Source organism: Schistocerca cancellata, chromosome 1, assembly GCF_023864275.1.
Source record: "Schistocerca cancellata isolate TAMUIC-IGC-003103 chromosome 1, iqSchCanc2.1, whole genome shotgun sequence".
NCBI lineage: Eukaryota > Metazoa > Arthropoda > Insecta > Orthoptera > Acrididae > Schistocerca > Schistocerca cancellata.
Window position 1 is genome coordinate 1165325108 of NC_064626.1, and position 24092 is coordinate 1165349199.

The following is a 24092-nucleotide window of genomic DNA, read 5'->3' on the forward strand; positions in this document are numbered from 1 at the left end:
ACAGCCTCTGCCTTGAGGAACACACAGACATTCGTAGTCGAATAGCAACAGCTGGTTCATTAGAGGAGATGGGTGATGCTGTGCAGGAACTGCGTGATCGTTTGCTGCCCCTGCATGAGGGACTCTCCCCAAGACCATGGGAGCCACCACCGGAAACAGGTATGCACTCATAATTTTGCTCGATTGATACTTGTACAGAGGTTTGATGAACGAGAACAATAGTTACGTATAGAAAAAAATGCAAGTTTGAGGAAGAAAATTACATACCATGTGAAATGTTGAGTAAGTGATAGGAACATAAACAATATGTTGGGTCCTGTAACACACCTTTCAAACATGCAATCTTTACAACTTCACTTTTATTCCTTGATGCTGCACCTCACACCACTGTAGATAACAAAATCTGCTGTTTCAAGTAAGTGGTGGTGCTGATAACTCAATCCTCTGGACTCGAACATTTATGAGAATGATATTAATAAGGATGAAATTGAAATTTAGCAAGAAATCCAACACTTGTGCTACAGTCTGTCTGCATGTTATATACAATAAGGACTCGATCAAGTATGTTTATTCATAACATAGGCGCTGAACATCAAGAAATGTTTGTCAGCAGTCTGTGGCTGATTACTAGCTTTGCAGACTGATGCATTATCATGGAGATAGACTTAAATTTGGGGTAACTCTAGGAACTGAAGCAGAGAAACTTAAAGCTTTTCATTCTATAGTTGGGGAATTGGGGAACTCAACTTAGCACAGTAACTGAATGACATATAATTTGTAAATCTTTTAGCATCCTCTTTTCGATACTTTGCAGGAGTATCATGGGAAAATTTTCATGTAAAGGCCTACTTCACACCCGATCTAAGATTTAGCATTGGTTATGTATTCTAGAGAAAAAGTCTTTAGCAAGTTATAGATAGGCATCAACAAGGTAATCAAATCTGTACAAATAAAAATGTAAATGTTTATTTGTTCAGAATTGTATATCTCCAAAAGTTCTGCACCAATTGCTTTAAAGTTTTCATACAACATTGGATTTGAATACGAGCTTATTGGAGTGCCATAAGGTATCTAGATATCTACGTAATAATTAAGGCGATAAGTCGTTAGCGAAGAACCTCAAATGTTTGTTTGTTCAAAATCTTCAATATCCAAAACTTCTTCACTGATTCCTTTGAAATTTCGACACAACGTTGAATTTTAATATACAGGTGTGTGTGTGTGTGTGTGTGTGTGTGTGTGTGTGTGTGTGTGTGTGTGTGTGTGTGTGTGATTTCAAAGGGATCAATGAAGATCTTTTGGAGATTTAAGACTGTGGACGAATGAACATGAGATTTTTGCTAACAATGTGTCATATAATATAGACACACACACACACACACACACACACACACACACACACCGACACCCTTATGGTAGTCCTGTAAGTGTATAAAAACACACTTATATTTAAATGCAATGTTGTGTCAAAATTTCAAATCAATCAGTGTAGAGCTTTCAGAGATATATGATTTTGAACAAACAAACATTTAAATCTTTACAAAATAAAAATGTATATGTTCATTTGTTGAAAATCTTAAATCTATGAAAGTTCTTCACTTATTGCTTGAATAGTTTGACACATTAGAAAACTCACATTTTTGCATACCTATTTCTGTAATGTATAAATAAATATGTAATATATGAAGGGGAAAGTTATTACCAAAAATATCGCAAAGTTCTTGACTGTCAATTTGGATGGACATAGGATTTATATTTTAATGTATATAGTATATAAATATATATGTAATATCTAAAGGGGAAACATTGTCACCAAAAATCTTTAGCAATCAGAAAAGTTGTATTTGTGGCTTACTGGCTTATGATTAGAACTACTGCAGAATCTGAATTTGCGATAACAGTAAACAAGGCTCAAGGTCAGAGAGGTGGAATAGGAGATGGACAGAGGGGTGGAAGGAAAGAGATTTAGATTCTGTCTAATATTTATGTTTTTTTTTAATCTGGTTGTAAATTTTCCAAATAGGCAGCTGGTAGTGTTCTCTGAAATAAGTAAAGTTGTATGAATGCTTAGTATGAAGTAGTAGATTGAAACAAGCAGTATTTTTTCTTCAGATTAGCTGCTTTTCTACTAATGTAAATAATATCCTGATTTATAACGCATATGAAAGGTAATCTAGAAGTTATTCCTGCCATTAACCTTGTGAGTGGATTGACACTAGTTGTGTCTGGTTGTTAATATATTTAATAGAAGTAGCCTGCATGGCTGTTTCCATATAACCTGACTTGTTCCACCTCACAGAACACTCTCCTTCAGGCAAGATTTGGATGTGGAAAGAATGAATGAGTGGTATCTGCTTCAAAAATACCTAGTTGCTCATATCGACAATGTATACCATAAAAAGGAAACATTCAGTTGCAGTCAGGCATGACAAAAAGACTGTTACGTATAAGCTTCCAGCTGAAGCCTCCTTCAGTAAAGAAAAACACACACATAATCGAACAAGCAAGCACCCCCCCCCCCCCCCCCCACACACACACACACACAAACCACTATCTCCAACTAGAATACCACATAAACATGTCAAATGGGAGCAACAATCCCACACAGGGTGGGTAAGAGTGAGATAGCAGGGTATAGGTATGGGAAGAGGAATCAGCACTCCTGATGGAACATGCAGGGACTAGAGATGGCAGGAAAGGGATAACAAGTGCAGTGTTGGGAGTCTGTGGGTGAGGAAGAGAGGGGAGTGGGGAGCTGTTTCCACCCCATCTGTCCTATCACCTCCTCACAATTCTCCTTCCCTCATTCTCAGTGTGCACTGCGCTCTTCCAGTGCACCGCCAGTGTTTTCACCGTTTCCCCCACCTGTACCCTGCTATCGCTCCCCCTTCCCTGCCCTGCTACAAATTGTTGCTCCAGTTTGATGCATTTCTGTTGTATTCTGGTCAGAGATAGCTATCATGTGAGTCAGGTGTATTTGCTTGTGCGAATGTGTGTGCGTTTTTCTTTTCTGAGGAAGGTACTGTCTTTCCATTGTGCCAGTCTGCAACTCAGTGTGCCATCTTTACGGTAAGTTGCAGTCTATCCCCTTCTTGATATTGTTGATAATCTAAACTGGACTTTCCATTATTTAATTGCTCATGTCCACATTTTTTTCCAAATCAGCTGTCATAATTTCCAATTTTTGTTTTATACTCACTCAATTTGACTGATTGCTTTGGAGCATCAAATACCTCATTATTCTGTTTCTTTTATACACCTATTGCCGTGATAATATTTACATTTTTTGCTGAATTCAAGAAATACTTCTTCCATAAGAATGCTGCCTGCTTCATACTCACATCCATATACCTACGGCCGTCATGTTGAAAATGAAGGAACTACAAGCTGTGCCCAGATGAGGACCCAGATATCTTTATAAGCATAGTAATCTCTTTGCTCCTTTAATTTTGTGTTACCTACAGATGCTGCACATTAAAGCAGCAACAAAAGATATTCACACTGTTTGTTCTTTTCATAAACCCACTAAGCTGCTTACACATTACACTAGTTCACCAATATAGAGAGACTTCTCAACACAAAAGGGTATATTACGTATCAGATGGAGTGGATGTGCCATTATCGTAAGTGTCAAGAAAGTGGGACTTTTTCAGTCACACACTCAATTACCAGTGTTCTCTACTTTTATCAGCAGTGCTCTTTGTATTGTAATGTCAGTGGTTCATTTGTAACTTGGTGGTGATTAGCTCAGTTACTGAGCTAAAGGTTACATAGTGTGAAACCACGAATTAGAATTTTTGCAACGATCTTCACAATAGATTTAATTAATGTTGTTTGTCACTAAATTTCTGCATAGTTTCAAATAACTTTCATATTGTTGAATAATCACCCATGACAACTACTAAGATATTGCAGTCACTAACACAACCAGTCTGTTGACGCTTAAATGGGGAAAGAAAAGTTTACATACAAGCAAAGACATAACAGCTGCTTATATAGCTTTACGTACAAGGGGGTACCCAAAAAAATGAAAGAAAACATTTTCTAGGGTGGAGCTTGTGAAGTACGTATTTCTGCTACTAGGTGTGTATAGTGCAACTAATTGCCAGTTCAGTGCTGCCTGTGTTGTTGAGCTGGCTTTCTCTTTTCATCTGCAATGATTGTTTTTGCTAGTGCTGTTTTGTTCTTGTGTCATTTTTGTGATGCCAAGTTTATCTACATCTACATCTACATCTACATTTATACTCCGCAAGCCACCCAACGGTGTGTGGAGGGCACTTTACGTGCCACTGTCATTACCTCCCTTTCCTGTCCAGTCGCGTATGGTTCGCGGGAAGAACGACTGTCTGAAAGCCTCCGTGCGCGCTCTAATCTCTCTAATTTTACATTCGTGATCTCCTCGGGAGGTATAAGTAGGGGGAAGCAATATATTCGATACCTCATCCAGAAACGCACCCTCTCGAAACCTGGCGAGCAAGCTACACCGCGATGCAGAGAGCCTCTCTTGCAGAGTCTGCCACTTGAGTTTGTTAAACATCTCTGTAACGCCATCACGGTTACCAATTAACCCTGTGACGAAACGCGCCGCTCTTCTTTGGATCTTCTCTATCTCCTCCGTCAACCCGATCTGGTACGGATCCCACACTGATGAGCAATACTCAAGTATAGGTCGAACGAGTGTTTTGTAAGCTACCTCCTTTGTTGATGGACTACATTTTCTATGGACTCTTCCAATGAATCTCAACCTGGTACCCGCCTTACCAACAATTAATTTTATATGATCATTCCACTTCAAATAGTTCCGCACGCATACTCCCAGATATTTTACAGAAGTAACTGCTACCAGTGTTTGTTCCCCTATCATATAATCATACAATAAAGGATCCTTCTTTCTATGTATTCGCAATACATTACATTTGTCTATGTTAAGGGTCAGTTGCCACTCCCTGCACCAAGTGCCTATCCGCTGCAGATCTTCCTGCATTTCGCTACAATTTTCTAATGCTGCAACTTCTCTATATACTACAGCATCATCCACGAAAAGCCACATGGAACTTCCGACACTATCTACTAGGTCATTTATATATATTGTGAAAAGCAATGGTCCCATAACACTCCCCTGTGGCACGCCAGAGGTTACTTTAACGTCTGTAGACGTCTCTCGGTTGATAACAACATGCTGTGTTCTGTTTGCTAAAAACTCTTCAATCCAGCCACACAGCTGGTCTGATATTCCATAGGCTCTTACTTTGTTTATCAGGCGACAGTGCGGAACTGTATCGAACGCCTTCCGGAAGTCAAGAAAAATAGCATCTACGTGGGAGCCTGTATCTAATATTTTCTGGGTCTCATGAACAAATAAAGCGAGTTGTGTCTCACACGATCGCTGTTTCCGGAATCCATGTTGATTCCTACATAGTAGATTCTGAGTTTCCAAAAACGACATGATACTCGAGCAAAAAACATGTTCTAAAATTCTACAACAGATCGGCGTCAGAGATATAGGTCTATAGTTTTGCGCATCTGCTCGACGACCCTTCTTGAAGACTGGGACTACCTGTGCTCTTTTCCAATCATTTGGAACCTTCCATTCCTCTAGACTTGCGGTACACGGCTGTTGGAAGGGGGGCAAGTTCTTTCGCGTACTCTGTGTAGAATCGAATTGGTATCCCGTCAGGTCCAGTGGACTTTCCTCTGTTGAGTGATTCCAGTTGCTTTTCTATTCCTTGGACACTTATCCCGGCGAGGATGTGGTAGAGTCAGTTTGACCCGGCTCATTTTGTTTTGTTAGCAGTTCTTTGTTGCCCATTGTTAAAGTTCTCAGTAGCTGTAATTACTGAACTCCCCTCCCTAATGCATGCAAGCACTCATTCAGCTGCCATCCGTGAAAGGAGATAAACGAGTGCAAACGGTAAGAGGGTATCTTTGACCCTTCCACAACTGCGAAGTAGTATTTCTGTGCCATTTTTGAATTTATCTTTTCCTATGAATGTTTCGTATGTTTTCGGGTTTTTAGTCAAAATGGACAATGAGGAAAGGGAGGCTGAGAGTGCAAATTATCAGACAGTGAAAGTGACTTTACAACAGATGCTAGTGAAAATGAAGATTGCGTAAGTGAGGGCAGTCACAGTAGTGATACTGAGCAAGGTGCAAGTGAGGGCAGTGACAAAGCAGATAATATACCACCAAATGAGCTACAAAATACTGCCCACAATGCTGCATTACCAGAAATAGTCGAGCAGTCAGAAAATCGGATACACAGTTCATTTTATTTTGGAAAAATTGGATCCAAGTTGTGAAAAAATCCATCTCAGCAACAAGTTTGGACCTGTTTTGAAAATATCATCAGGCAGGCACCTGGCATGAGTTTAGTGACAAGATTAGCAAAGACAGAGGTTGAATGGTGGAGTCTGTTTTGCAATGAAAATAGGCTTTGTATTATCTTGAAATACACCAACTTGAAAACTGCAGAAAGGAAAGCAGCTTGTGAAGTAGTTGTAAACCACTATTTTATGAAGGAAATGACCATGAGTGAGCTGAAGCCTTATATAAGCTTGTTGTACATTGCTGGATTCTACCGATTGGGGAGGCAAAACACCATTGACCTTTGGGCTTCAGACAGAACAGGCGTTGAAATATTTCGGATGACAATGACATGGCAACATTTTCATTTTATTCAAAGCTGTCTTCGTTTTGATGATAAATCCACACATGAAGAAAGAATACAGCTGGATAACTTAGCATCAATATGTCAGATATTTGAAATATTCATTGAAAACTGCAAGAAAGCCTAGTACTTGGAGAATATACAACCATAGAGGAAATGGTACTTGCATTCAGAGGCAGATGCAAATTTAGACATACATTCCATCAAAACCGGCCAAATAGGGCATAAAAATATTTGCCTGGGTCGACACACAGTATTTCTATATCTTCAACCTTGAAATATATGCTGGCAAGCAGCCAGAGGAACCGCTTTCACTGAGTAGTAAACATTTGATGTGGTGAATTGGCTGATGCAACCAATTTCAAAAACAAGCAATAATGTGACTTTTGATAATAGGTTTACGAGCTGTGAACTGGTTTTACATCTGCTGAAAGAACACAAGCTAACATCTGTCACAACAATGCATAATAACAAGAGGCAAATCCCTCCTAAATTTTGCAAAACTTGTGGTAGAGAAATCTACTCATCTACGTTCAGTTTCCAAAAGGATATTACACTTTTTTCTCATATACCAAAGAAAAATGAAGTTGTTTTGCTTATGTCTAGTGTTCACCTCAGTGTTGAAATTGCTATCGAGAGGACATAAAAGAAACCAGAGATAAACATGTTTTATAATTCCATCAAAGGTGGAGGTGACATTGCAGATAAGCTGTCAGCGACTTATGATGAAGCCGCAACTCAAAAAAAAAAAAAAATTGCCTCAGACTGTCTTCTATGCAATACTGAATTTGGCCAGCATAAATGCTGCTATTGTTCAGCAATCAAATAACAATGAAAACGAAAAGCGTCGTAATGCTGTATGCTCCTCAGTGAACATTTGAGTGACTGACAAGAAATACCTCAACTGCCAAGCACTTTGCGTAAGAGAATCAGAGAATTTAGTGGAGAATCTTCACAAGAATCGACTGCCGGATTCCAAGGTGTATGAAAAAGATGTCAAGTATGTCCCTATGCTAGACATGATAAGACACCTATTGTTTGTGAAGGCTATCATAGGTACATTTGTCAAGAACACATTGTTCCATTCTGCGACAATGTGCTATGCCAAGAGATGATTTATATCTTATGTCAAACATTTATTTTTTATTTTGTGTTGGAACAAGATTTATCTCATAAATGCTTAGCAAAAAATTTGAATTACTGATGCGAATTTATGGTTTTGTAAATGACGAATGTATGGTTTTGTAGATTTTTAAAAAATATGTAATGTTAAGAGCTGTTTAAATGATTATTTTGCAGACTTTATGTAAAAATTAAGTAATAAAGCATTTGTATGGTTAATGATGTTTATTTCTAAGCAAATCCTGTAATTAATAAATAATTCTTAAATTTATTTCCCATCTTTTGTTAAAATGTGCCAATAAATACTTTAAAAATATAAATGAAAATCAGGATCAATATGACTTTCCACATCCTTGATGTACACTTTTTGCACCACATCCTCACTGGGTTAAGTGAACAATGTGCAGCTGTGAAATTTTGTTTTTTTCTTGATAAAAATGCTGCTGAATCTGTATTAATGTTGAAAACAGCTTACCAAGATGACGCTATGGGAAAAACTCAATTGTATGAATGGTTTACTTGGTTTAAAAATGGGAATATGTCAATTGGTGACAAACCTCATTCTGTACATCCATCAACTGCTCAATTCGACGAAAATACGAGAGTCTGTTACTCCAGGTCAGACCATCAATCGAACCTTTTATGTAGAAGTTTTAAGAAGATTGTGCAACAGTGTTTGTGGCAGACAGGAGAGGGACATATTTGTTAGTTGTAATGGAGAGTATTTTGAAGGGGATAAGGTTGTTTTGTAAACAATTTGAAAATATATAGCTTTTAAATAATAATTTTTTGTACCCCTTCATACATATATGTATAATTTCTACAGACTCATTCACTTCACTTTCATTTTATAGCAGTGTTAAATCTATACAAGTGATTAAAAAACGGGTTTATGCTCAGTTCTAAATACAAGTTAATGGTAGGAATTGCATCAGATGTATTTCCTCTATCGTGTACCGTTTTGTTGCATTTACGCATTTGTATTTCAGGATATGATTTGGTGCTGCCTCCATGGATCTGTCAGCCGTATGTGCGTGATCCCCCAGAGGTGCACCTCCAAAAAGTGGCACAAAATCAGTCAGCTGGAGCCACTTCAGAGTCTGTGGAGGTGGATACGACTGTTGGTGGTGATGCAGAGAAAGAGGTATCTATCTGTCATTTTAATCTTGTTAATGATCATAATTACTGTTTCTTCTAATCCTTCTGTGACTATAGTGACATAGCTACAGAGTACCACTTCTATTAAGCCTAATTCTGGTATAGTGTCTTTTCACATTATCTCATTGTTCCAGAATCATGATGGTGTCTCTCAGAAAAGGCAAAGGGAGAGCAGTGTAGAATCCACTTGCAGCAAATCTCAATCAAAAAGGTTATTGAAGAAGATGAGGAAACTACAGAGGAACCCAAACAAAGTGTTCAATGGAAGAAAGGGAGTAGAGAAGTGTGCAGAATGTCCCAATCCAATGGTAAGATTTTAATCTCACTGTTGCTCATAAATTTTGCCTTCTCGAGGATACATTGTCTCCCTCCCCCCCTCCCTCTTTCTCCTCCCTTAATATCCTACCCTATCACCAATACTAGTGTGCTGTGTGGCAAGGCATAGAGTTTTCAAATGTGAGCCACTACTTCTTGTCTTAAAGTGGCAACTGTATTCACATCAGATATTACACAAAAATGTATCATCTATTATCTTCTATGTACCGAAGGCAGCCTATTGGCAACTTGTTTGTCAGTGTCCTCCATAATAATTTTTTTGTGTTTTGCAGAGCTGCATGCAAATTGTATGTTGAGGAATTCACCAGAACATATCCACATTCTGCTTGATTCGATGCATCAGCAATAGGTTGCAACATGTTCTATCTTCAAACAATTCTGAACTGTCAGAGCAGAGATTGTGTATAGTTCTGTAGTGTTAATCATTTGTGTGTTGTCATGTACCCAATCTGTGGTTGCCATTTTCACAGGCATTAGTGCATACATAAAGTGTGCTGTGAAAGTGTGAACAAAGAATCTTTGCAAGTCAAACAGACAAAGAAGCTCTTATTAAGAGGACAGACCCCCCCATCTGCTCTACAGATTTATGCATAACTAGGAACATTACAGCAATGGAGATTCCTTTAAGATTTGAACTTACATTTTTTTTTCTCGGTCAGTTTAATGCAATTTATAAGGGTGAGGTTGTGTGATGAAGCAGGCTGGGATCTCTTTACTTCCTTTATTGTTTTGCCATCTTCCTCCGTAAATTCCTTTTTTTTTTTTTTGCCTAATTACCATTAACATGCATTAGTATAATCTGCTTTTCCAAAAAAAGAGAAAGGTTGGCCCTCAGTCATAAGGAAAATAGCACCAGGCCTAATTTTGTGCTGGTGTATGTAATCAATTTCCTAATTTATTTTCACTGTTAGTTAATGCCTTTGTTACAGGGTGAAATCGGTAATTGTTTCATGACTTAAATTCTATTGTTGACTTATAAACAAATATAAATTCTGTACAAATTATACACATTTGGAAGAACTACTAGGATTCTTTAATTATTTATTTGGCTCTAACTGAAAACATTTTAGTAAAGCCGGCCCTTAATTAATTCCAAAATAATTACCAGTTGTGTCAAAAGTATTGTTTGTATAACTACATCTGTTAATTTCATTATTTAAAAATGATTTGGCCTAACCTTTGTGATAGAAGGCACTGTTAAAAAGAAGGAATTTTTCAATGTATTCAGTTAATGGAATGATTTATGCTTTAATTGTAATTTCTGTAACTTAAACATCGAACAATGTTTATTTTCAGTGCCTATTATTGTGGGGATATATAAAGGATGGATTTTTGGTCCCTATACAGTCAGTCCACAGCCGATTCTCAGACAGGAATTATGTATCGGTTAGAGTAACAACAACGCATCAACTTAACATTGGAATTAGTGTAACACAAATAGGCCATGTGTTATATCAAGTAATGACAATGTCTGTTCAAGTATTTTGAGAAATAGTGCACACATACCTTATAATTCTACAAGAACTGTGAACTGTGTGGTTAGGTTTTTCTGCTCATAGATGTTCAACAGCAAACTATTGTGACAGCATGCTGATGTTTGCCTGCAACCTATTAATGAGGCTTATCAACATTTACCAGTAGTGAACTGGCCATACAACTGTGTAATATTGGAGGGCTGCGAGCAGTGAAAGTAAAGAACTGTGAAACGCAATTGTGCAACTGTTGGCTACATCATTTACAGTAGTCAGTCTTGAACTTCCACCCCTCATTTTTCAGTGAGTGTAACAATGCAGAACGTTTCTACCGATGACTATCAATGAGTAAATAAAGCTGGCAAAAGTCATAGTTGCTCCTCAGAATCAGCTTGGATTTAGGAAACACCATACATGTGAACAATAACTTCCTGTGTCCACACATGATGTACCAGAAATATGACTGCCAGTCAACAGCAATATTTATCTTTGCAAGTATGTGACTGGATCAGTGTATTTGTAACTGAAAAAAATCTCATTATGTTTTCTTGTATGATGAGTGCTCACCAGACACAAAATCTGTGAGAGTACACAAAGGAAGCTTGGTAAAACTGTGAGACCTCTTAATGAATAGTGAGTAGTTTGTGCCCATCATCTGGTTGGATTAGTGAGAAAATAAGAGGAATTCAGTGGCACTCAGCCACACTTGTAATTGACTGTGTCTGTCAGCATGAGAAAGCTATGGGGAAGATCAGGAACCTTACGCTGTCAGAAGAAAGTCAATTTCTTTCTGTGAAACACGGTTGGGCAAGTTTAAATAATCAAAATTATAAAAAGATTGTTACTTACAAGGGAACCTCCCCATCGCACCCCCCTCAGATTTAGTTATAAGTTGGCACAGTGGATAGGCCTTGAAAAACTGAACACAGATCAATCGAGAAAACAGGAAGAAGTTGTGTGTAACTATGAAAAAAATTAGTAATATGAATATAATAGAAGGAAACATTCTACGTGGGAAAAAATATATCTAAAAACAAAGATGATTTGACTTACCAAACGAAAGCGCTGGCATGTCAATACACACACAAACAAACACAAACAGACACACAAAATTCTAGCTTTCGCAACCAACGCTTGCCTCGTCAGGAAAGAGGGAAGGAGAGGGAAAGACGAAAGGATTTGGGTTTTATGGGAGAGGGTAAGGAGTCATTCCAATCCCGGGAGCGGAAAGACTTACCTTAGGGGGAAAAAAGGACGGGTATACACTCGCACACACACACACATATCCATCCACACATATACAGGCATATGTCTGCCAAAGTCCCACTGTCCATCCGAAACGGGACATTCTCCTTGTGACACAGTAGCACCCAGGACTGGAGCAGCTGAATCACATTGTATGCTAGGGCTTCAACTACCTCTTGTCATGCCCTAAAATACAGAACGTCCTACCCTCTGTCCTTTCACCCCTCCCACAGTGATATTCCACTTACACAACATTGAGGTCCATCCCTACTCCATCCCTGCTCCCAACTCCTTGCTTCATGGCTTATATGCCTGTAATAAACCTAGATGCAATACCTGTCCATACATCCTCCAATCACTGCCTTGTCCTGTCTGGTCATAAGCATTATTTATCCAAACAAAGGCAGGGCTACCTGTCAAAGCAGTCATGTGATCTGCAAGCTAAGCTGCAACCACTGTGCTGCATTCTACATCTACATCTACACACATCAAAAAAAGTTTTGCATCACCTCGGTTCTGAGAGTTCTGGAACCTGTACAGAAAACTGGAGTGGAGATCAACATAAACATCACTTCCGCCCTTTTTATTGCTCATGAAAACCACACATTGCATGTTGTACCACCATACAGCGAGGCCTTCAGAGGTCTCAGCCTCGAAAATGATATTTTTTCTTCGAAATACGTCGTCATGTGGAGCTCTCACTTCCGTCACTTTTATTTGTTGTTAAGCCCTGCGTATATGATATGAGGACGAAAGGGGTGATGATGAACAACGCGGATCGCTGTTATTGCTAGCCGTGCGATGCAGTGGAGTGTCGCTGGTTACAGAATAATTATATGATTTTTTTGCTACTGCATTTAACCTTGTCTCCCAGAAAATTCCTTCACAAGAGTGGACAGCACACTTCCCACGGCCTGTAAGTTCCATTCTAGCAGAGAAGCATTATGTTTCTCATAGGCGCAAAAGTTCTGTGGTGGGGTCGACGTTACTGCGGGTGCAGCTGAGCATATCATGGTGTTCCATTGCCTTCAGTGAACCAATACACAAAGTGCGCCAATAACCTTGCCGCAGTAGTAACACCACTTCCCGTCAGATCATCGAAGTTAAGGGCTGTCGGGCTTGGCTAACACTTAGATAGGTCACCGTCCAGGTCTACCGAGCCCTGTTGGCAAGTGGGGTGCACTCAGCCTTTGTGAGACAAATCAAGGAGTTACTTGTCTGAGATGTAGCGGCTCCGGTCTCATAAACTGACAACGGCCAGGAAAGTGGTGTGCTGACCACATGGCCCTCCATACTGGCATCCAGTGAAACCAGTGTGCTGAGTATGACACAGCGGTCGGTCGGTACCGTTGGTCCTTCAAGGCCTCTTCAGATGGAGTGCATACCGGCCAACTCTAGATAAGTAAACCTATCGTCACCATGAACACCCGTCTAACAATGCTTGAAAATCAAACCTGAGACACAACCGAGTAACACTGAGTGCAAACTTGAGGTAGTGGAGTAAAATGGAGATTACCGTTTTCAACAACAAGTACCGTGAGTGAATGGAACAAGTTTGTTTCCAAGCAAGACACACAGCACATATAGTCAACATTTTGACTGTTGGGCAGATGTCTTCAATGAAATACAGAAGCAACGATAAAAGAGGTGTAAGAAATCAAACTAATGCAATTACTCGGTAACGAACCATCGGATACCATGTACCAAACTACTCGGGAAATACACACATCAAAAAAGTTTTGCATCACCTCGGTTCTGAGAGTTCCAGAACCTGTACATAATATTGGAATAGAGATCAACATAAACATCATTTCCACCCTTTTTATTGCTCATGTAAACCACGCATTGCGTGTTGTCCCACAATACAGCGAGACCTTAAGAGGTGGTGGTCCAGATTGCTGTACACACTGGTACCTCTAATACCCAGTAGCACTTCCTCTTGCATTGATGCATGTCTGTATTCATCGTGGCGTACTATCCACAAGTTCATCACGGCACTGTTGGTCCAGATTGTCCCACTCCTCAATGGTGATTCGGCGTAGACCCCTCAGAGTGGTTAGTGGATCACGCCATCCATAAACAGCCCTTTTCAATCTATCCCACGCATGTTCAATAGGGTTCATGTCTGGAGAACATGCTGGCCACTCTAGTCAAGCAATGTCGTTATCCTGAAGGAAGTCATTCACAAGATGTGCATGGTGGGGGCATGAATTGTCGTCCATGAAGATGAATGCCTCACCAATATACTGCAGATATGGTTTCACTATTGGTCAGAGGACGGCATTCACGTATCGTACAGCCGTTATGGCGTCTTCCATGACCACCAGCAGCGTACATCAGTTCCACATACTGCCACCCCAAAACAGCAGGGAACCACCACCTATGCTGCACTTGCTGGACAGTGTGTCTAAGGCATTCAGCCTGACCGGGTTACCTCCAAACACGTCTCCAACAAATGTCTGGTTGAAGGCATATGTGACACTCATTGGTGAAGAGAACGTGATGCCAATCCTGAGTGGTCCATTCAGTATGTTTTTGGGCCCATACGTACTGCACTGCATGGTGTTGTGGTTGCAAAGATCTTGCCATGGATGTTGGGAGTGAAGTTGCACATCATGCAGCCTATTGCACACAGTCTGAGTAATGACATGATGTCTGGAGGCTGCATGAAAAGCATTATTCAACATGGTGGCATTGCTGTCAGGGTTCCTCCGCGCCATAATCTGTAGGTAGTGGTCATCCGCTGCAGTAGCAGCCCTCAGGAGGCTTGAGTGAAGCATGTCATTGACAGTTCCTGTCTCTCTGCATCTCCTCCATGTCCGAACAACATCACTTTGGTTCACTCCAAGATGCCTGGACACTTCACTTGTTGAGAGCCCTTCCTGGCACAAAGTAACAATGTGGATATGATTGAAAAGCGGTATTGACCGTCTAGGCATGGTTGAACTACAGGCAACACAAGCTGTGTACCTCTTTTGTGGTGGAATGACTGAAACTGATCAGCTGTCGGACCCCTTCCGTCTAATAGGCGCTGCTCATGCTTGGTTGTTTACATCTTTGGTCGGGTTTAGTGACATCTCTGAACAGTTGAAGGGACTGTGTCTGTGAAACAACATCCACATTCAATGCCTATCTTCAGGAGTTCTGGAAACCGGGGTGATGCAGAACTTTTTTTGATGTGTGTATATGGATATTCTACAAATCACACTTAAGTGCCTGGCAGAGGGTTCATCGAAACACACCCTATAATTCTCTATTATTCCAATCTCGAACAGCATGCGGAAAAAATGAACCCTTATATTGTTCCATGAGAGCTTTGATTTCCCTTATTTTATGATGATGACCATTTCTTGCTATGTGGGTCGACATCAACAAAATATATTCGTATTTGGAGAAGAAAGTTGGTGATTGAAATCTTGTGAGAAGATTCTGCCACAGTGTAAAACACCTTTATTTTAACATTGTTCACCCCAAATCCTGTATCACGTCAGTAACACTCTCTCCCCTATTTCTCGATAATACAAAACGTGCTGTTCTTCTTTGAACTTTCTTGATGTTTTTCATTAATCCTATCTGGTAAAGATCCCACACCATGCAGCAGTACTCCAAAAGAGTATGGGCAAGCTTGGTGTAGGCAGTCTCTTAAGTAGATCTGTTGCATCTTCTAATTGTTCTACCAATGAAACACAGTCTTTGGTTCACCTTCCCCACAACATTTTCTGTGATGTGTTCTTTCCAATGTAGGTTGTTCATAATTGTATTTAGTTGAATTTATAGCCTTTAGAGTTGACTGATTTATCATGTGACTGAAGTTTAATGGACTCCTTTTAGCACTCATGTGGATGACTTCGCACTTTTCATTATTTAGAGTCAATTACCAATTTTTGCACCACACAGATATCTTTTCTAAATTGTTTTGCAATTTATTTTGATCTTCTGATGACTTTACTAGTTGATAAATGACAGTGTCATCTGCGAATAGCCTAAGAAGGCTGCTCAGATTGTCTCCCAAATCATTTGTATAGATAAGGAACAGCAAAGGGCCTATAAGACTACCTTAGGCAACGCCAGATATCACTTCTGTTTTATTCAAAGACTTTCTGGCAGTTACTACAAACTGTGACCTTTCTGACAGGAAATCACAAATACAGTCACATAAACTGAGACTGACTACAAGTTGCCTGTAAGGTACAGTGTCAAAAGCCTTCAGGAAATCTAGAAATACAGAATCAGTTTGAAATCCCTTCAACACTTCATGTGAGTAAAGAGCTAGCTGTGTTTCACAAGAACGATGTTTTCTAAATCTTTCTTGCTTGTGTGTTAATAGACCATTCTCTATGAAGTAATTCATGATGTTTGAACACATTATATGCTCCAAAATTCTGCTGCATATCGAGATTAATGATATGGGCCTATAATTTAGTGGATTACCCCTACTGCCTTTCTTGAATATTGGTGTGATCCATGCAGCTTTCCAGTCTTTGGGTACAGATTTTTAGTTGAGCGAACAGTTGTATATGAATGTTAAGTGTAGAGGTACTGCATCAGCATACCCTGCAAGGAACCTAATTGGTATACAGTCTGCACTGGAAGACTTGCTTTTATTAAGTGATTGAAATTGATCACTATTCCAAGGATATCTACTTCTAAGTTACTCATGTCGGCAGCTGTTCTTTTTTCGAATTCTGGAATATTTATTTCGTCTTCTTTGGTGAAGGAATTTCAGAAGTCTGTGCTTAGTATCTCTGCTTTGGCAGCACTGCCATTGATAGAATTTCCATTGCTATCATGCAGAGAAGGCATTGACTGTGTCTTGCTGCTAGCATATTTTACATACATCCAGAATCTCTTTGGATTTTCTGCCAGGTTTTGAGACAAAATTTTGTTGTGGAAACTATTATAAGCATCTCATATTGAATTCTGCGCTAAATTTTGAGCATCTGTGAAAGATCACTGATCTTGGAGATTTTGCTTTCATTTAACTTTGGCATGCTTTTTTCATTGCTTCTGCAACAGTCTTCTGACCTGTTTTGTGTACCAAGGCAGATCAGCTCCATCTTTTGGTAATTTATTTGGTATAAATATCTCACTTTGAACTGAAGCCACATCTGGTCTGCACTTACATTGTTAATTTGGAAGGAGTGGAGATTTTGTCTCAGGAAGGCATCAAGTGAATTTTTATCTGCTTTTTTGAATGGGTACATTTTTCACTTATTTTTATAAGATTTTGGTCTCACTACGACAACCCTGTTTTCACTAATCCTTGTATCCGTTTTGATGCTCATTATTGCCTCAGGATTATTTGTTGCTAAGAGGCCGTGACACCAAAAAGCTGTGTGTCCACATGGATGGCAGCCAATAAACTTTGGCAAAGAAACAGCTGGACCAATGAATTATTGAGCATGCTGCCCAACACAATGTTATTCACTGGAGTGACTTCATGGCCTGTCCTATTTGGATCCTTTCTATCAACATCAGTTTTTCTGAATTGTGTGGGTGGGAACTTTACCTGGAGTATATCCTACATTCCCGCAATCCCCCTGTCTTCACCCTGCATTAGTCACTGTCCTTCATGCACATATCATGTTCCCTGCTCCCACTCCAGCCCTGCACTACACAGCCTTCTGTTCCCCCAACACACCCACAATCATTTTTCCTGTCCTCTACATCTCTCCTTTTCGGCACCCCCATCCCGTCATCTGAGTAACGTCCCCACTGTATCTAGTTGTCCTACTCTGTTCCTGTATGCTCCCACAAGCAGCACTTTACTGTCTCCCACCCACTTCCCTGCTATCCCTTCCATTCCCTCCTTCCCTCCCCAGCCTCCTCCATACCCCCACCACCCAGATTGCTTCTCCCATCATGCACAGTTGCTCATAGTCCGGCCTCAGTTGCCAGAGACAGTAATCATGTGAGTATGAGTTGTGCTTGTGTGAATGTGTGTGTTCTGTCTACTTTAGAAGAAAGCCTTTTGGCCCAAAGCTTACATTTGGCCTGTCTGCAACTTGGCACCTGCTCTATATGGTGACTACAGTTCTATGTCTATTTCCTTGGGTGTCCCATAACAGTTGAAACGTTTCTTGCTTGACCAGTGTTTCTACTCTGAACTTGTGAAACATCATAATAAGTAAAACTCATTTACCAAATATTGTTATTCATTTATTTTGTCACTTCATATTAAAAACAATGATTCTTTGACCGAATAAAGAAATATGCTTAACGTTTCTTTTCAGTTTTTCTAATTTATTAGAGCTCAGAGTGCCTGTTCATGTTGACCATGGTGCCTGCTATTCCAAAGCCTTTTGAGTGTTTTGTCTGGCATCTTATATTGCTCCAGAATGCACAAACTTAAAATCCTTGAGATTTCTTTGACTCCTCTACAAGAATAATTTATGGATATTTTCCACTACTGTCAAAATTTTCCCATTATTTTGTTATGTGTGCTTAATGTAAAGATGAGGTACATATGCCAACACAGTGTTTCACCTGTAAATATTGTGCAAGTTCTTTCTCAAACTGTGCCTCTGCCATCCTGTTGCAGGGCACTAAATGCGAGCACCAGTTATGCAAAGCATGCTGCCGAACATTGTGTTATACACAAGATAAGGATTGCCCTGGACACCGCATTCTTATTAAGACAAGGCGAGAAAGGGCACGGCACTTTGCTGCTTTGCAACACCAGCCCCAGGAGGACAGTTGTCAGCCGGGTGAAGATCTCGATGGGGAGGTGGATATGGACAAGGAAGACGAACAAGATATAGAAGGATGCCTTTTAACTGCAGAAAATGAGTCATAACATGGACTACTGGTGTTTCATAACACTGTATCTATTGTAAATAAAATTTGTTACATTGTTTGTTTGCTGTTATTATTTTGTTAAATGAGACTATACGTATAGCAGTGCCAGGAGAACACACTTATAAAGCTGTTAATGTTTGCAAGCTTTCAGAGCTCTGGAAGCTTCCAAACTTACCTTTTGTATATGTGCTCTCCTGTCGCCACTTGGTGTGTAAATTTTACAATTTTTTATCTCTCCAATTACACTTTATTTTCAAAATTTGATCGTTTTATTGATAAAACACACACACACACACACACACACTCACTCACTCTCTCTCTCTCTCTCTCTCTCTCTCTCTATCCTCCATAAGTTTGGAAATACCATGCTGCTTATTGCAACAGAGCAAGATGAGAGTGATCTATGTGAATTATTGGTTAGAATATAGAATAGTATGCTCAAATAACAATTAAGAATAATTTCAATTTGTACAGATACATAAATATTGGCATTGTTCAGTTTTATACAAACTGATTTTACCTCTCCAAGCAGTTCCACTAAAAATGCCAGGTGGTGCCAGCAGACAGCATGACCATGTAGTGGTACATTGTTTACAATTCTGTTCAGCTGTAGTTCAGTTTGTATGAAGGTAGGACACACATCGAAGGTAACTGAAAATGGCTCCAAAGTGCCACAGTCCTTATTATTCATGGGTGAAGATATCACTGTGCACCAAGAGGCAATAGTATCTGACAAATATCGAATAAACTGAAGATTTCCATCAGTAGAGTTGTTGAGATCGTACACTGATATCAACATACAATGATTGTCCTCACTCAGGAGGATCCAGGAAAATGTTAGAATCCCAGGAAAAGTATTTGGCACTGATCAGTAAACTTAAGAGATTCAAATTTTTCCACAAATTGGTTGCTGAACTAAATACAAGTGGGGATACTCCAGGGAGTGAGTCAACAGTGAGATGGTGCCTGACTGAAAACAACATTCAGGGTTATGTAAAAACACGGATACCATTTTTGCACCCTGTTAACAAGACTATAAGGCACATCAACACTGGAGAGCAGACCATTGGGAAAGAGTCAATAAAGTCAGAGATCTGGTGAAAACAGATGGAGAAATGAACCAAAAGGATTATAATGTCATTTGCTAGCAACATGCCGAGACATCTGGTTGGGAAAGGTTTTGCCTTGCAACAAGACATTGACTTGAACATAACATCCCACTAATGACAATCTTAAGAGTTACATTTGCTTATTAATTATTTAAGCTGTGGGTTAATGAACACTCCATTGATCACCAAAGTACTGAACTGGAAGAAATATACACCCATTAGCAAGTGGATCTGACAGACACACACACTGTTATGTTAATGTGCACTATGTTGCAGCTTTTTTGACGTATTGTGGGTATGGTGAATTTTCTATACAGGAATTGCTTCAATAGATTAGAAAGTATCAGTGCTGTCAACCTGACAACAGTGGCAATGTGTCGTGAACTCAGAGAGACACCAAAGGCATTGGGGAGCTGTACTGATCCATGACTAATCTAATTCCAATAAAACTCATGTTGGTTGGTTCATGCTGGGTCCAAGGTGCACAGGTATTGCCCACAAGCATCCCTCATGTGTTTAATGTATCTGATTCCAGTGAATTGTCTTCCAAAAGATGCAGGTCAGCTGTGAGGATAGTGAAGATGAACAAACAGATGCACATGACTGAAGAGTAGTGTCGCATACTGTTTTTCAAAGACAGATAAAGGCATATATATTAATCACACATTTTAAGGTGGATGTTCCATAGAGGATGCTGGGAATGAAATCTTACGATTGGCTCATAGCACATTGGCTGCTGGAACAGGCCCTGCCTTCTCCAAGGGCAGTAGGCTTATAACACACTAAAGAAATGAACATGTATTGGGTTAATGCATCATAGAACTGACGTGAAAGTTGATGGCCAACCACTAGAAGGCGGCTCACTTTTCTGAATAATAATAATAATAATAATAATAATAACCACAATGCACAACACTGTTTTCACAATGGCTACTTAATGCTACAGCACAAACTATTGGTACATAGGTATAGTTGGCAACAAGTGTAAACATTCAGTAACATCCTGAAGTCAGCTGACTTTCTCTGATCAGAAAAGTGCCACTTTAAAATATGCATTTAGTATCGGGAATCTCACTTCATCCCATGTAAACATCCCCCACAGAAGGCAGCAGCAACTCCACCTCCTGCGTGAATGGTGCCCTCTTAGGGACAAGATACGTTGCCTCATGTGATTGTCATTGTACATACTCATATGCTGACATCATGGTGTACCAAGACTTATCAATGCAGATGGCCTTTCCCCATGATTAGCATATAGTGGTGATGTTCCCACACTCAAGCTATTGTCTGTGCCTGGTGCTGCACATGTGTGACTTCTGTAGCCCATAGCAAGTTAGTGATACTGAATGGCAGTCCTCCATCAGCAATGCATTGTTGCCCACAGCAGTTGGCTCTGGTGTCAGCAGCAGTGGCTTGTCCCAAAGTGAGATACTTTAGGTATGTGGCATATGAAAAAACTAACTGCCTCTGTTCTCCCGAGATAGTGTGTCCGATGTATCAGGAGATGCCCTTATCCTGGCTCAATCAAATTAGTTCATATTTGCACTGAGAGCTTGACTCTTGTGCCGACCTGTTCCATTCACCACAAAGACAATAGCGCTCTCTCTCTCTCTCTCTCTCTCTCTCTCTCTCTCTCTCTCGCCCTCTCTCTCTTTTTATTTCTCCCTCTCTCTCTCTCTCTCTCTTTCTCTCTCTTTCTTTCTCCCCCCTCCCCCTCCAATAGAGCAACTATCTCAAATTCGATTGCTCATGACCGTTTAATTTTTTTTACCATTGGATATACCTCAGCTCTCAAAAGTGATTTTCTTAAGTAAATTCCAAACCTCAGTAAGGGCTTTGTTTGCACTTAAAGTGGGAAGTAATTGTATTAAACAATGGAAACTCCTGGTAGGAATATCAACAATGCAGAAAAAGATAGAAGACACATTAAGTTGCAGACAAGCATGATTCAAAGACACTTATATAAAGTTTTCAGCCACAGCCATCAACAGCAAAAGAGAAACGCACACCATTCAGACATACAAGCAAGCACAACTCATGCACACGACTGCCAACTCTAGAAACTCGGGGGACTAATTCTAGTGATCTATTTCTAAACGAATAGCTTGCATCTGATGGAATTACAATTACCTTGAGACGTATGTGTCTCAACTTTATATTTGATAATGGTAGAAGCTGAAGAAATGAATTAAAATTTGTGCTACAGCTGGGATTTGAACACAGGTATCCTGCTTACGAGGCAGATGTCCAAGACATTACACCACCAAAGCAGTATGGGGAAGGAGAAAATGGGCTGAAGGTGTGGAATGAAGTTCATGTTAGGGAGGGCACTGGACTAAGGTAGTCCGTGTGGCTGTGTTAGCCACATCACTACGGTGGTTTAATGGCTGGCTGGCCCATCTACCTAGCAAGCACTTGACCCGGGTTCAAGTCCTCACTGTGATGCAAACATTAATTTATTTCTTCAGCTTCTATCATTATCGAAAATAGCTTTTATGTACCATATTTTTTGCCCTACATGAAATGGCACAGTCGCTTATTAAATGAGGTTCCATCAGCTTTCATTGGTGGAAAATTCAGTTTGCATCTTCTAGGGCTCGTGCTGTGTAGCAGCTTTTTTGGCATATTTTGGGTACAGTGAGTTTTGTGTAACAAAATTGCTTCACATAGATTAGAAAGTATCAGTTCTTTCTTTTACTCAAAAAAATTGACAATTCTGGTATGAAGTTATTTGTGCTAAATTTGGAACAAGAAGTTGTGCAAGTATACTAAACTTGTTTGTAGTAGTTTCTTAGCATACTTTTGTCCAAGAATATCTTGCATACCTGTCAGAGTTTACAATACTTTTGTGGACATGCAGTTCCTCTTGCCTTGTGCCCTCAAACTGTATGTGAGTGACATTCCAATTTCCATATAATAATGCACATTTTGTAACGGCACAATGTATGATCGATGACTTGTGTAGTCAGAGTGTTCACGGTATAGCTGCTTTGCCTACGTATCAGTATGACAAGTGAAGTAAGCCATTAGCTATGATTTCAGAGGCTGCTACCATGGACACACATGTCACAGTTTTTCCACCAACAGTTTTAATCATATATCAAAATATATGGATGGTAAAAAAAAAGTCACAGCACCAAGGTGGAGTCTAGAATGCCTTTAAGGTGACCAAGACGTCATTATCAACACCTCACTGAGTTTGAATGAGGTCATGTAATAGAGCTACGAGATACTGGAAGTTCCTTCTGTAATATTGCAGAAAGACTTGGCAGGAATGTAGCCACAGTACACGATGGCTGGCAGCGGTGGTCACAAGAAGACGCGGTTTGAGACAGCCAGTTGGCACTACCGAGAGGGAAGACCATTGTGTTTGGCGTATGGCTCTGGCACATTGTACTGCATTGGCAGCATCAATTTGAGGAGCAGTTGGCACTACTGTGGCACAATGAACTCTTACGAATCGGTTACTTCGAGGACAGCTCTGAGCGAGACACACTGTAGCGTGCATTGCACTCACCACAAACCACTGCCATTTGCGACCTCGGTGGTGTCAAGCGAAAGCTCATTGGAAGGCAGGGTAGAGATCTATTGTGTTTTCTGATGAAAGCTGGTTGCACTCCAGCATCAGGATGGCCTTATAATGATTAGGAGGAGGCCAGTCGAGGGTCTGCATCCAACCTTTCTGCATTCTAGACACAATGGATCTACACTTAGAGTCATGGTCTGTGATGTGATTTTGCACAACAGCAGGAGCACTCTCGTGGTTATCCCACACACCCTGACTGGAAAACTGTACATCAGTCTGCTAATTCGACCATTCGTGAACAACATTCCAGGGGGTGTTTCCCACCAGTGTAAAGCTTGGCCACATACCACTGTTGTAACCCAACATTCTCTGCAGAGTGTCGACATGTCTCTCGGTCTGCTCAATCACCAGAGCTGTCTCCAATCGAGCACATATGGGACACCATCGGACAACAACTCCAGTGTCATTCACAAATCTGCATTGCCTTGACCATGTGCAACTGGCACGGAACTCCATATCACAAACTGACATCCAGCACCTGTGTACAACACAATGCATGCACATATGCAAGCTTGCAGCCAACATTCTGGAAGTTACACTGGTTATTAATGTACTGGCATTTCATGATTGCAATATCTTATCTTGCACTTATGTTAAGC

General features: G+C 40.1%; 1 protein-coding gene across 1 annotated transcript in view; it reads left to right on the forward strand.

Annotated features, from left to right (window-relative positions):
* The window catches only part of LOC126093788 (tRNA-dihydrouridine(16/17) synthase [NAD(P)(+)]-like), a 259337-nt gene extending 240481 nt beyond the window's left edge, over positions 1-18856 (forward strand). The window contains exons 5-8 of the mRNA XM_049908746.1: positions 5-159; positions 8779-8933; positions 9082-9255; positions 18542-18856. Of these exons, the coding sequence (XP_049764703.1) occupies positions 5-159; positions 8779-8933; positions 9082-9255; positions 18542-18796 (739 nt within the window). The 3' untranslated portion in view covers positions 18797-18856. The remainder of the gene's footprint in view (positions 1-4; positions 160-8778; positions 8934-9081; positions 9256-18541) is intronic.
* The last annotated feature ends 5236 nt before the right edge of the window (positions 18857-24092 follow it).